Raw genomic sequence first — 13,102 nt, forward strand, 5'->3', positions numbered from 1 at the left:
TGGCCAGTACCTACTTTGGGAGGGTCACTTGCCAGTGTGAAGAGGACCTTACTTGCATCCTGGGAGATGCCAGGCCAGGGGTGGGGGTGAGGGTGGGGGCGGGGACGGGGGCGGGGTGTCTTTTCTAGAACTTGGTCTGGAGTGCTGGCGGCTTCTTTCCTAACTATGAATGGCACCTCACACAAAGAAACTCTGGAAACTTGGGTCACAGTTTTTAATAACATGGCACATTTACATTACACAAGAAGGCTCCTCCAATGAGACATGCTAAAGATTGCGTTGCTTCCCTTCCTGTTGAGTAGGATCCGGAAAGGACTTTTTTTTCTTTTTTCTTTTTTTTTTACATACAAGAGAAACAGCAAAAAAGGCCTGTACAGAGCGATCCCTTTACAATGCTGAGAGCTACCACTACAGTCCCAGTGCACAGAACCCTTGGGATTTGTTTTTTTAGTTGTTATTTTTAAAAAAACAAAACAAAACAAAAAACAGAAAAAAAGAAAACACTGCACACGTCTGGTGTCCACAAAATCTGAATTCACAACTAAACCTTCAGTTGACTACTAAAATAGATCTCTCTGCTTTTAAAAACAATGGTCTGTAGTTTACATTTTTTTCTTTTTTGGAAAAAAACAAACAAACAGGATAACAATGTCAGGTAGCACTTTAATATACTAGAGGACCAAATGGGACTAATTTTTATTTCTTACATGTATTTTACAGGCCAGTAGACAAGATATATTGTATTTTCTCGGCTAGTAAAGTCATATTCTCTCCAAATGTGTAGACAAGAGGGTTGATGTCTTTATAAAAGTGTCATGAAGACATTAAGACTGGTGAAAACTCAACACCGCACACACGCACACATACAGGCTCACACAAGAGTACACGCACGCGCGCGCGCACACGCTCGATTCTCTCTGCCACCTTTCGCCCTCCGCAATTCCTGATGGCTCTCACACGATCTACTTGCTCGGTTCTTGCCAGGCTTCCATTTCCTACTGGAATGTCAACGATTCACACTGGGCTCCGTGTGCCTTCGATTCGTCAGTTACCATGGAAACACACCCATCCTCGGAGAAGACCCGGACAGGACCTATGTGAGTGCCCTTAAATCACATTATGGAACAAGGAAGTGTGTACATGCTATGAGATAGGACTCGGGGGTGGGGGGGGTCGGGAAGGCATGGTTCCCACTTGAAGCTGCCTGCATCAGAGGTGACCACACATTCTGGTGACCTGTCTGTGCCTGGCAGGCAAGGCCCACCTGCCCCGATTATCAAAAACAATCCCATCTTCCCTGGGCAAAGCTGCTTCCGGTTCTTAGTTACACTTCCGGGGGGTGCATCCTTCCCCATCACTCCCCCAGAAGACCACAAGCAGCAACTTCAGATGCAAAGTTCCAGCCTGGGGTTCCAGATTTAAAAAAAAACAAACAGGTGGAGGGTTTATCCATTTGAAAAACCAAACCAGGGGAGAGAAAAAAAAAAAAAAAGGAAAACAGTTGTATAACGTCTCAGGTAAGCGCTTGTTCAGGGAAAATATGACCTTAAGTATGTTGTAAATGGATTTGAAAAGGCTCCTTTGAATTGGATGGGCTTTGGGGAAAAGCCCTCGTGTTCATTGCATAGTTGAAGGGTTTAGCAGATGGGAACGCGGCCTCCTTGGAGGGCCGAGTTCACTGATATTAGACTTGTAAATAGCACATCTGAAGAAGTATTAATGTATTATGTTACTTAATCTTTACCTATTTACATCTGTACAAGTAAAGCTTTCGTCTTTATCTTTTGCATATATGAACCGTCAGCTCACGAAGCAATCTCTTTTTACACTCTATGTACACGCCTCCTCCTCTGAGACAGCTCTGGGGGGGCAGACAGCTGCCCCCCACCCCCATTATCATCAGATCCTTTGTGTCGTTACCGTCACCGTTTTGGTTCAAATCAAAGTTAGATGCAAGGAACAACGAAACTCAAAAGGAAGGAAATGTTAAGGGACAAACGGGACCTGGGTAAAAGGTCTGAAAAATTCCAACATTAATATACAAAAACGTTTCAACACCCAAACGGAGTCTCTGTCCATTTTTTTTCCCAGGGGAAGAGTTGAAGCTCTGCACCTCTCAGTGTTGGGGGTGCAAGAGTTGTCTCTTGAGTCTTGGGGGGGTGTTCCTGGGGTTTCTCCCCAACTCTGAGGTCCTCCTGGTCCTCCTGGCTTTATCGAGCTTCGATGTCCTTCAGTGTGTGGGACGGTGGCCTCTCTCGGATTTCAGCCGACAGAGGCGTAGTCCTCCGGGGGGATCCCGGGCGGCCCCCCAATGTGGAAATGAGCGGAGGTGGGGCGCTGAGCGCCGCGGTGGGCGGGGTCTTGTTGAGCAGTCCATTCTGGTGGCCCGCAGTAGGGCTGATGCGAGGGTAGTGCATACTAGGCAAGCCTGGCGTGAGCAGGCTCGGGTGTGGGAGGTGTCCGTCCAGAGAAGCGGGGTGCACGGCGTGCAACCGTGGGTGCTCGTAGTCCTCCCGAAGCACGTGCAGCCGCTCACGCTCATCCAGGTGTCCGCCCCGTTCATGCTCCCGGCGAGGGTCCACGGCTAGCGGATGATGGTGGTGATGGTGGTGGTGGCTATAATCATGAGGCTCCCTGTCCCTGAAGGAGCGGTCGGCTTCGTACAACCGGGGTGTGGAGAGCCGGTGCAGGGGGTCATTCCTGAGCAGGAAGTCCCTGCCCAGAGGGTCCCTTCGGTGCATGTCCAGGTCCCGGTAAGGATCCCTCAAGGGGTCCCGCATGGGGTCCCAGTGGAAAGAGGGGTACGGGAAGCGCTCTCCCCCTGGGATCGGGCTGAGGCCCATAAACGGGGTCATCATGCGTGTCCTGTCCAGACTACCGATACTGTTCATGGCATGGATGCCAGTCACTCCCACGGTCATGGGCATGGACGCCAGGGGCCCCGGGTGCACGCTGGCGCTGGCTGATGAGCTGGGTGGAGGCGCCTCTGAGGTCCTGTGGGCCTGTGGGGCCTCTGTAGGTAGGTCGTGGTCTTCCTTGCGTTCCTCTTTGACCTTGACCTCGGCGCTCTTCTTGGGGTTCTCGTAGGCCGGCTCACCCTTGCGTGGCTCGGCCTCCCGGCTAGAGGTGCTGTTAGGCCTGGTGCTATCCACACCTGGCGTCCTCACATAGGGTGACGGCACCCGGGACAGCTGCTTGGGTTCCTCGCCTGCTACACGTCCCTCGTGGCTGTGGCCATCTCTCTCAGGCAGGTGGCTTTCCTTGGCTTTGTGCTCTTCGGTGGGCAGGTCCTTTCGGGATCCCGAGTGGTCTCTCTCCCTCTCTTTTGGTTTATCTTTCTCACGAGCCTCAGTATTCAAATGACCCCTGGTCGTCTGATCAGTGGAGCTGCGGTTATGGCCCAGGGCGCTCACCGGGACGGGAGGTGCTGGGGAAGGATGGCTGGGGTGTCTTTTCTCAACGCTTTCCCTGCAAGGGGGAGAGGGGGGAAGAGATGAAATGGGCTTGCCAGCCAGGCAAGGAGCGGCCAATGAGATGGTGGTGTGAGGACAGGCTACATCACCCAGGGATCAGGCAGTGTCCTAGCCTAACCTAGATTCTAGAGGCAGTTTCATGGGTGAAGGCCTATAGATGAGGGTGAGTGTGTGTGTGTGTGTGGGGGGGTTAAGGTCACCGAGGAAGTGCATGGAGAGCCACTGTAGACCAGGGTGGTCACGAAGGAACACAGCAAAACAGCCCGCCTGCTTAGCTTCTCAGCATAGCTCTGGGTTAAGAATCCAGCCCAAACAGAAAACTTTCTTCTGACTCCAGATACGCAGTTAAGGAGAGGAAGAGTTTAATACAGACACGAGGGGGCTTTCGGGCAGCTGACTCTGGGAACAAAGGCCCTGCACTTCAGGTTGAGGGTAGTTGGAAAGGCAGCGCCACCCTCCAGATTCCTGGAGTGTCAGGGAGCTCCACGCTGACGTGTAGACAGACATGGGAGTCAGAACACAAAACCTCACTGACTGAGGACCCTGTAGGAGAGGACCCATGAAGAGACCGTGGAAGGAAGTTTTTAGGAACCTGGCTTGGTCAGGGCAGGTAAAAGGCAGGATAATAGACGATAAACAGTTCAGACGCAGAGAATTAAGAGGGAGCGAGCTGATGTATCTCGGGCCTCGGCTCAGGATGAATGTGGATGAGGGGAGAAGCCAGAGGTTGTGGGGATGAAACGTGGCAGAGGTCAGAGTGCAGGGGACCACCGCGGGGATGCTGGGGAAGCCGTCCTACAAATTCTGCTTCCTGCTAACACACAGAAGCTGACAAGAATAGCCTTAAAGGGGGAGAAAAGAATAAAAACATCTTTCAAGTTCCCCAACTTCAATACTCCATCAAGAAAAACCAAAGTAAGGCCTGCTGACTACAGGCTACATTCTACTCAATAGTAAGTGATTCAGAAACCCCAGGCTCTATGGGTGTGGCCTCCTATAGCACTTTAGAATTCCTATAGGTTTTTTTTTAATCACAACTTCCTTAAATGGTAATTTGTCTTTTTCCTCCTATAGAAAACCAACCAATGTAGCATGATGGATTATGAAAGACATCTAAGTCCATTTTTCTGAGACAGGGTCTCTCTAGGTAGCCCTGGGTGGCCTATGTAGGCCAGGCTGGCCTCCAACTCACAGAGATCCTCCTGCCTCTACCTCTAGAATGCTGGGATTAAAGGCGTGTGACACTTTATTGGTCATCTTCACAAAAAATGCGGAGACAATTTCTTCTTTGAAGATTTTTTTTTAGAAAAGGGTTAGTTAGTATGGAGACAACAATGGTTAATAAAATTAATAATTCCCTTGAAAAGCAAATGCAGAGCAGAGTTTCCTGGTGCTGCTGTCTAAATTCAGGTTAGTAAAAACAACAACAACAAAATTATAGTGATTGTGAGCCCCAGGGTTTTGAGTTTGGATGACACTTGAGGAAAAGAGGATGAGGTAAACATGACTTACTAGAAGCAAATGAAAAGGGAGTGAAAAGAGAAAAAAAATACACAAAAAAAACCTATGGGTGACTGATGGGTTTCACGACTCGAAAGCAAACATGGCAGATTTCATGCTGTGTGTGTCTGGCTCCAAGCTCCAACTGCTTGTCTACAGGATGATGTCTACTCGGACACACTAATGTTCCAGGGACTTCGGGTGGCTTGTATGGGTCACTGCTTCTGAGACAGGCACCCTGCACTATGCTCTAGTGACAGGTTACGGTGGTCACCGTCTGCTCGGCACCAGAGCGTGTAGGGAGGGCCACTTGGTACTGACTGGGAAGGGACTGCGGAGCTACAGAGGTCTTAAGCACAAGGCTGGGGCAAGGGACAGGAGGGTGGCTGGTTCTGACTGGAGGGCGGCACAGGGCGGTTTCTTTCCGTACCTTTCCTTGTCATCTTTACTAACGGAGGAGTCTCGTTTATCTACATCTCTATCTCTGTCATGGGCTGCAGCGGACGCACTGCGCTCCAACTCCCCTGGCTTCAGCCAGGGCGGAGGGGTCGGGAACGACGGAGGCGTTCGGTGCAGCCGGTTCCAGGGTTCGTGAGGATTGCTAAAGTTCTGCACACTGGGGCTATCCTTGTGGCCGAACACTGAGTTGGGTGCTGAAATGGTGAAGTGGAGAACAAAAAAGGTTTCAGAGAAATCTCAATAGAAACCCGTCGTAGTGAAGGTACTTACCAAAAACTTTAACAGCATTCAGAGTTAAAATGAATACATGTTATTGGCAGCTGGAAAAGGAAAGGAGATTAACACACTCATTAGAGGAACACTCGTCCTACACTCCAGAGGCAGCTCACAGCTTAAAAAAAAAAGTTCTATGAAGAGGAAAAAGTGAGACGGGGCGGAGCAGGTATGCGGATCCCCGGTCGGACACTGGTGGGCATGCAAAGTCCCAGGCATGCGGGAAGGCGCATGATGACCGTGTGACAGATGAACAGGTCAGCTCAGCAGAATCCCCTGGTCCTCTGCCCAGCACACTCTGCCGAATGCTACTCCTTCCAGCATCAATGACAATGAACATCCAAAAACCGTGTCCCGTGCAAGGCACGGATCTGCATGCTGTGTTTGCCTGCCTGCTTTCTTCCTTTCTCTTTTCGAGACAAGGTCTTACGGATCCCTGGATGACCTCAAATTCCTTTCACAGTTAAGGATGAGCCTAAAGCCCCCACCTTCCCAAGAGCGGGGATTACAGGCTTGCGCCATTTTCCTCGTACTGCTGGAGGCAGAGGACTTCCTGCTTGCCAGGCAAGGACTCTGCCCAGAGTAGCATCCCTGGGCCTGTCATTCTCCATTGCACCTCTTTTCCAGCTTGCGACATCCAAAGTAAAGCGAAGGCATTTTTTTTTTCTTTTTACAGCTGTAACCAAAGTAAACTTCTGGTAGTGACTGAGCACACTGCCATTCCTGACTCACAGAGCCTGTGTCAACAGTGAGCTCTCCTTACAACGTGGCTAGGGTACTTAAGCCCAACCTGCTTTTGGAAGGCTCTAACCCAAATTTGTTCCAGACAGATCCTCTAGTAAACACACACACACACACACACACACACACACACACACACACACGCACACGCACACGCACACGCACACGCACACATTTATTTATTTTACTTTATGTGTGTGGGTGCTCGCCTGCATGTCTGTATGTGTGCCATGTGTGTGCCTGGCGTCCAGTCTATAGAGGCCAGAAGAAGGCTTCAGATGCCCTGGAACTGGAGTCACAGACGGTTATGAGTTGTCACGTGGGTGCTGAGAACCAAGCCTGGGTCCTCTGTAAGAGCAGCAAGTCTTCTTTTCCTCTTACATCTCTCCGTCTCCGAAAGACATTATCCTTTCATGGTACCTCCATTTTCATTTTCTTTTCAACAGGGTCTTACTATGCAGCCCTGGCAGGCCTGGAACTCTCTTCTGTAGAGCAGGCTGGCCTCAAACTCAGAGAGATCCACCTGCCTCTGACTCCTGAGGGCTGGGATTAAAGGCGTGCGCCACGACTCCTGTCCCTTCCCTCTGTTTCTAAAGGATTTTTGGTGGAGTTTCGGAAGTAACTCTAGGCCTTGCCCATGCTAGACAAGCTCTCTATCATGGAGCTATGCCCTCAGGCCTCACTGGGGGACTTTAGGCAAGTGCTCTGTCACTGACCCATATACTCAATTTAAATTAGTTTTCCCGAAGTAATCTCTCCCTTCTCCTCCAAAGGTCTAAAGCCATGTACGGGTCAGAGAAACCGCGCAAGGGAGATATAAAAATGGAGAAGTACTCACTAACTGAAGGGTTGCCAAGTCCCCCGAAGGCATTGCCACCGACTGCAGCAAGGCCCGTGAATGTAGACGGCCGGTTAAAAGGCTCTGTGAACGAGAAGGGGAAGGAAGAGAAGGTGGTCAGGGACATGTCAGTGAGGGACACCTGTGTGCCGTTTGCTGGGAATGAGACAGACTCTGCTGTACCTCGACTCTCGCACTGGGCCGTGTAAGGGTATTCCTGTGCTTGGATGTAGGCACTGGGTTAGCAAGAGTTCCGAAGGGTTCCTTTTCCAGAGTGTCAGCCTTTGCATGATTCCAGCTTTGCACTTGGGCTGACACTGGGCAAACTCAGGAACCAGCGTTCTAAGCTGCCTTCCTGCCTGCAAAAGGTCCCCATCTGTCTCTGTCTCTGTCTCCCTTTTTCTCTCACTGCTTCAGACATGTCTCATTTAGCTCAGGCTGCCCTCAAACTTGATGTAAGTCAAGGCTAGACCTGAACTGATCCTCTTGCCTGATTTCTGTCTCCTGAGATTACATGCAGTAACAAAAAAGAGACGATACCAGGCAGTAGAGAGGGCTCAATGGTTAAGAGCACTGACTATTCTTCTAGAGGACCCGGGTTCAATTCCCAGCACCCACGTGGCAGCTCATAAGAGTCTGCAACTCCAGTTCCAGGGAACCTGACACACACTTCTGGCCTCTGAGGGCAATGCAGCAACATGCACAGACGTTCATGTAGGCAGAACACCCATACATGTAAAATAAAAATAAGTAATAAAAGCCAGGCGGTGGTGGTGCACGCCTTTAATCCCAGCACTTGGGAGGCAGAGGCAGGCGGATCTCTGTTGTTTGAGGCCAGCCTGATTTACACAGCAAGTTCCAAGACAGCCAGAGTTACATAGAGACCTTGTCTCAAAAATTCAAATAATAATATAATGATAAATGATATATTATAATTCTCCTATATATTCCCCACCAGGTTCCACTGCCTGTGACTGCACACTTTCTGGAAGTGTCAAACGGAAAGGCACAGACAGGAGAGACCAATTTAAAAAGCGTGAAAAACCAAAAGCAAAGAGCATGGCTCTTCGATAAAGTTCTCTTATTAATTCTTGCCTCATCTTTCTTTCTAGCTCCTAGAGGGACCCTTAGGTGTCCTCTACAGGCAGGGTGAGTCCACCCTAAACACACATGTTCTGAGATGTCAAGGGATACCTCCCTGTTCCAAGGCCCTTGTGATGGTTACTACCAAATGTCAACTTAACTGATTTAGAATAACCTAGGGGACACCCTCTGGGCACAGATGTGGGGGAATGTCTAGATTAGGTTGAGGTGGGCCAACCCACCCTCAGCGTATGTGGTACCAGCCCAGTGTGTGGATGCTGAGCACCAGCATCTGTCTCTCTCTGCTTCCTGACTGCACAATGTGACCAGCTGCCTCGGGCCCCTGCTGCCACGCCCCACCAATCCCGGGGTTGGAGATCCCAAGGTCCCTCTCCATGGAAGGCTTAGCAGGTGCCATGACTAGGCTGCCAGGAAGACCCCTCCATCTTTCCGACTCACCTAGGTGAGCGGCAGGGTTGAGAAAGTTACTGTGGTGAGGTGGCGGCCCAAAGGGGGTCCCAGTTGGATGTGCAGCACCTGCAAAACCAAACAGAGCAAAGCCAGAGTTTAGGGAAAAAGCCCTTGCTAGAGGGACCAAAGAAAAGGCATGAAGGTCAGATCCCGCTGCATCCACAGATGCATCCTGCAGATACAACGTGGTAACACGGTATTCCTGTTAGCGGCAAAAGAAGTCCCCCCTCCCATCTTTCCCAGCTGGACTGGTGGCCCACTTAGCTTTTGTCAACTTGACACCAAGCTGGAATCATCTGTGAAGAGGGAACTTTATTTGAGAAGATGCCTCTATCAGATTGGCCTGGGAGCAAGGCTGTGGGGCATTTTCTTTTTACAGCTGTAACCAAAGTAAACTTCTGGTAGTGACTGAGCACACTGCCATTCCTGACTCACAGAGCCTGTGTCAACAGTGAGCTCTCCTTACAACGTGGCTAAGGGTACTTAAACCCAACCTGCTTTTGGAAGGCTCTAACCCAAATTTGTTCCAGACAGATCCTCTAGTACACATACATACACACACACACACACACACACAATTATTTATTTTTACTTTATGTGTATGGGTGCTGACCCCATTTTATTATTATTATCTTAACATTTTTGTATGTATAAGTGTTTTGCCTCCATGTACACATACTTATCATCATGTGTCTGGTTCCTGCAGAGGCCTGAAGGCATTAGATTCCCTGGAAGTGAAGTTACAGAGAGTCAGACAGTTTTGAGTCACCACAAGGGTGCTGGGAATCAAACCTGGGTCCTCTGAAATAGTATCAAGTGCTCTTAACTGCTGAGCCATCTCTCCAGCCCCTCAATTTATGTTTCTTTAAAACACATCAGATCCCTTTCCTGCAGGAAGCTTGGAGGGGAGGGGAGGAGAGAACAGAAACGTGTGTGTGTGTGTGTGTGTGTGTGTGTGTGAATTACGGAAGGATGATATTTCTAAAAGCTTCACTTGTTAATGCCTGCTGGGAAGAAAGACCTGAGGAGATTTTGGGGCTTATTTCAGACATGAGTCCCAGACTCTGGGGATTCAAACTCAGGTCCTCACACTTGTATGACAAACACTTTTAACACCGAAATGTCTCTCTAGCTGTCTGTTTCTCTTTTGTATCACTGGTCCCTGGAGACAGCAAGGGTCGTGCAGGCTTGGGTTTGCAGAGAAAGGCTCAGCACATAAGGACAAAGTCTGGAATCTCAGGACATAAAGGTACCTAAGGGGTTATCTACCCACATGTACCAAGAAGTAAAAACTAACTTCTCATCTGCACACAGTGAACATGTTCCATAGCCTTCATTAGTCACCACCAATGTTGCCAGCCAAATAAAATTTGGGCCACATACTGTGTAGTACATGCTAGTTAATGTTCTGACAAAGACCAAGGTCCTTGGGGATGCCCACAGCTCCAGGATTATTGAAGCAAAAGAAGCCAATTCATCCATTTGGCTGCAATGAAGTCCAGAGAGAAATCTCTCTATTTCTCTCCAAAAATTGCTCTCCATGTATCCTTTTCTCAGAGCTAGGTGCCATGGTAACAGAGCCTTCAAATACATTCCCCAGGCAGAACCCACAGTAGGAAAACCTGAGACCCTGGCAATTCCACCCATCCCCAAGGGTGAATTATTTGCTCTGACCACGGCCTACTGTACTGATGTCTGTACGTCTCTCTTGCTCTACTGAACACGAATCCTGGATCAGAGCCTAGGAAGGCAGCAGGCAGGATGGATGTGGAACATGTTCCCTAAGGGTCAGAAATGGTGGACTCCTTCACTGTTTTTGTTCCTAAGGATAAATTCAGAATTCATACAGTGAGCACACAGAAGCCACTACAGCTAATGGAGCGCCACCACTCAAAACAATTTGCTGAGCTCTGTGGCAGGGACGGAGAACTAAAAGCTGCTTTAAGAAATAGGGCTACACCAAGAAACCCTGTCTCAAACCAGAAAGATGGAGCAGTAGCCACGTGTGGTAGAAAGGCCATCTCAGTACTCTGGAGGCTGAAGCAGCAGAGACTAAGTTCAAAGTCCACTTGCTCTACAAGTGAGTTCCAGACCCTCCAGGGTGGCTCAAAAAAAGAAAAGAAAGCATTGAATCATTAACAATACTTGGTACCAACAGGACCTGTGTGCTCGGTGTGTGTGTGTGTGTGTGTGTGTGTGTGTGTGTGTGTGTGTGTGTGTGTGTATGCTCACACTACAGCTCACTCTCGGTCTCCTAATTGCTGGGATTATAGGTGCGCACCACTATGCCCAATTTACGTCATGCTGCAGATGGAACCCAGGACTGAGTTGTGAACTAGGAAAGTTCTCTATCACCTGAGCTACATCCCCAACCCTGTTTATTTGTTTCGAGAAACCATGGCCCAGGCTGTGCTGAAGTTCACGGTGTAGCCCAGGCTTGCTTTGAATTATTAGCGTTTCTTCTGCTTCTGCTTCCCAAGTGCTGGCATGATACAGCCAAGTCACCACCCACGTGAAGCTAACTTCTCTTAACTGTTTGCCTTCACCGTGAGAGCCTCAAAAGGCTCTAAGGGTCATAGTGAGGAAACACCCACTAATTGTTCTGCAGGCCATAAAGGGGTGAGGTTAAAGTCATCCTTCCAGAGTCCCTGGATTTATTTCCTTTCCAATCTGCCCTGGCAAGCCTTCTGATCTTTTTTGATAGTTTTTTCCATTCCTTTGAGTTACTATCTATTTATCATAAGAACAAATGGTAAGCCAAAGCAATGCAAGTGTTGCAAGGCAACAGTGATGTCTGTAAGTGTGTGTACAAGTGCGTGTGCACATGTCTGCCCAGGAGTGTGAAGAGGAGAGGTCAACCTTAGGTATCTTTCCTCAGATGCTGTCCACCATATTTGATTTTTTTTATTTTTTGTTGAGGCAGCGCCTCATTACGCAGCCCTGGCTGCCCTGGAACATGCATTGTAGGTAAGGCTAGCCTCAAACTCAGAAAGATCTGCCTGGCCTTGTATCCCAAGTTCTGGGATTAAAGGCATGGGCCACCACACTTATTTCCACTTTGTTCTTTGAGACAGGATTTCTCACTGGCTTGGAACTCACCAATCCTAAGGACTGGCCTGTCTCTGCCTCCCACTGTTGTAATTACAAGCCAATGCACCCAGCTTGACTACCTCTTGGTCTGTGTTGAACAAAAGAGGGGGCTATCGATGAAGCAGGGCCCATTTCCCTAGCTGCATGGGGCATTACCTCACAAGCTGGTATACGCGGAATTCTTTAGTTATCACGTGACCGGGGACACCGAGCCCAAACATCACCTTTCCGCACCAACCTGGCCTCTGAACTCACCAGCGGCAGAGAACAAAGTGGAAGGCCGTGCCAGATCGTGGGGGTGATGGATGGCTCCGAAGAGACTGGGGCCTGGAGGGCGGCTCAGGAACTCAGGTTTCAGCCCAAAGTCCAGCTTGTGTGGGTCTGACTGCATCTGTTTCTAAAACAAGAGGAAGGAGAGAGGATGAAAGTGTGGGAAACAAGAAAGAGATACCGGTGAATAACCCAAGACTGGTGGGAGTGGTCAGTGCTGTACCCTTGGACTCTGAGGAAGTCAGGCTCACACATTCAGGGTGACAACGAAGCCTTCAGGTGCCAGGAAGCCAGCACGGCCTTGCAGGGACTGGCGGTGGCTGCTATAAGGTGATGCCTGCCTCCTACACCAGAAATAACGTCTAATGGCAAAGCCAGGGCTTGGCCTTCGAAGTGGTCCAGCCTGAGGGATACAACCAGACCCTGCTTAGTGAAAACCTAGCACCACTCTCCCACACAGCTCACTATTTTGTAGTTTATAAAGGCCTGGTTTGCAAGTTCCTCCCCTTCCCTCCACTCACATAGCCCAGACTTGCCTGGCCTCAAGCCCACTGTGTAACCGAGGATGACCGTGGATTCCTTATCCTGCCTCCGCCTCTATAGGAGTACAGCACCATGTATGGTGTCAGGGAGGAGGAAATGCGGGCTTAATGTGACCAGCTGAGTCACATCTCTAGACCTGGGGTCTTTTTGTGTGTTTTGAAGCAAAGTTCCATGTAGCTCAGGCTGCCCTGAAACTTGTTACATACTTGCGGGTATCCTTAGACACTTAATACTTCTGCCTCCAGCTCCCCAGTGCTGAGATTAGAGGTGTGCACCACCATGCCTGAATACAAGCCCCGCACCCCGAAGATTTATTTGTATGTGTGTGTGAGTGTGAGAGAGAGAAAGAGAGGAGGGGATG

At 49.5% G+C, this 13,102-nt stretch overlaps 1 protein-coding gene across 4 annotated transcripts in view; it reads right to left on the reverse strand.

The window, feature by feature from the left end:
• Window positions 1-200: 200 nt before the first annotated feature.
• The window catches only part of Auts2 (activator of transcription and developmental regulator AUTS2), a 1,041,919-nt gene continuing 1,029,017 nt past the window's right edge, over window positions 201-13,102 (reverse strand). For all 4 annotated transcript variants that reach the window (XM_040731598.1, XM_040731595.1, XM_040731596.1 and 1 more), the window contains 5 exons: window positions 12,184-12,325; window positions 8,827-8,904; window positions 7,285-7,368; window positions 5,404-5,626; window positions 201-3,468 (listed from right to left, as the gene is read on the reverse strand). In XM_040731598.1, coding sequence (XP_040587532.1) covers window positions 2,211-3,468; window positions 5,404-5,626; window positions 7,285-7,368; window positions 8,827-8,904; window positions 12,184-12,325 — 1,785 coding nt within the window. In that variant the 3' untranslated portion in view covers window positions 201-2,210. The remainder of the gene's footprint in view (window positions 3,469-5,403; window positions 5,627-7,284; window positions 7,369-8,826; window positions 8,905-12,183; window positions 12,326-13,102) is intronic.

This window comes from Mesocricetus auratus, unplaced genomic scaffold (genome assembly GCF_017639785.1).
Source record: "Mesocricetus auratus isolate SY011 unplaced genomic scaffold, BCM_Maur_2.0 Super-Scaffold_100025, whole genome shotgun sequence".
NCBI lineage: Eukaryota > Metazoa > Chordata > Mammalia > Rodentia > Cricetidae > Mesocricetus > Mesocricetus auratus.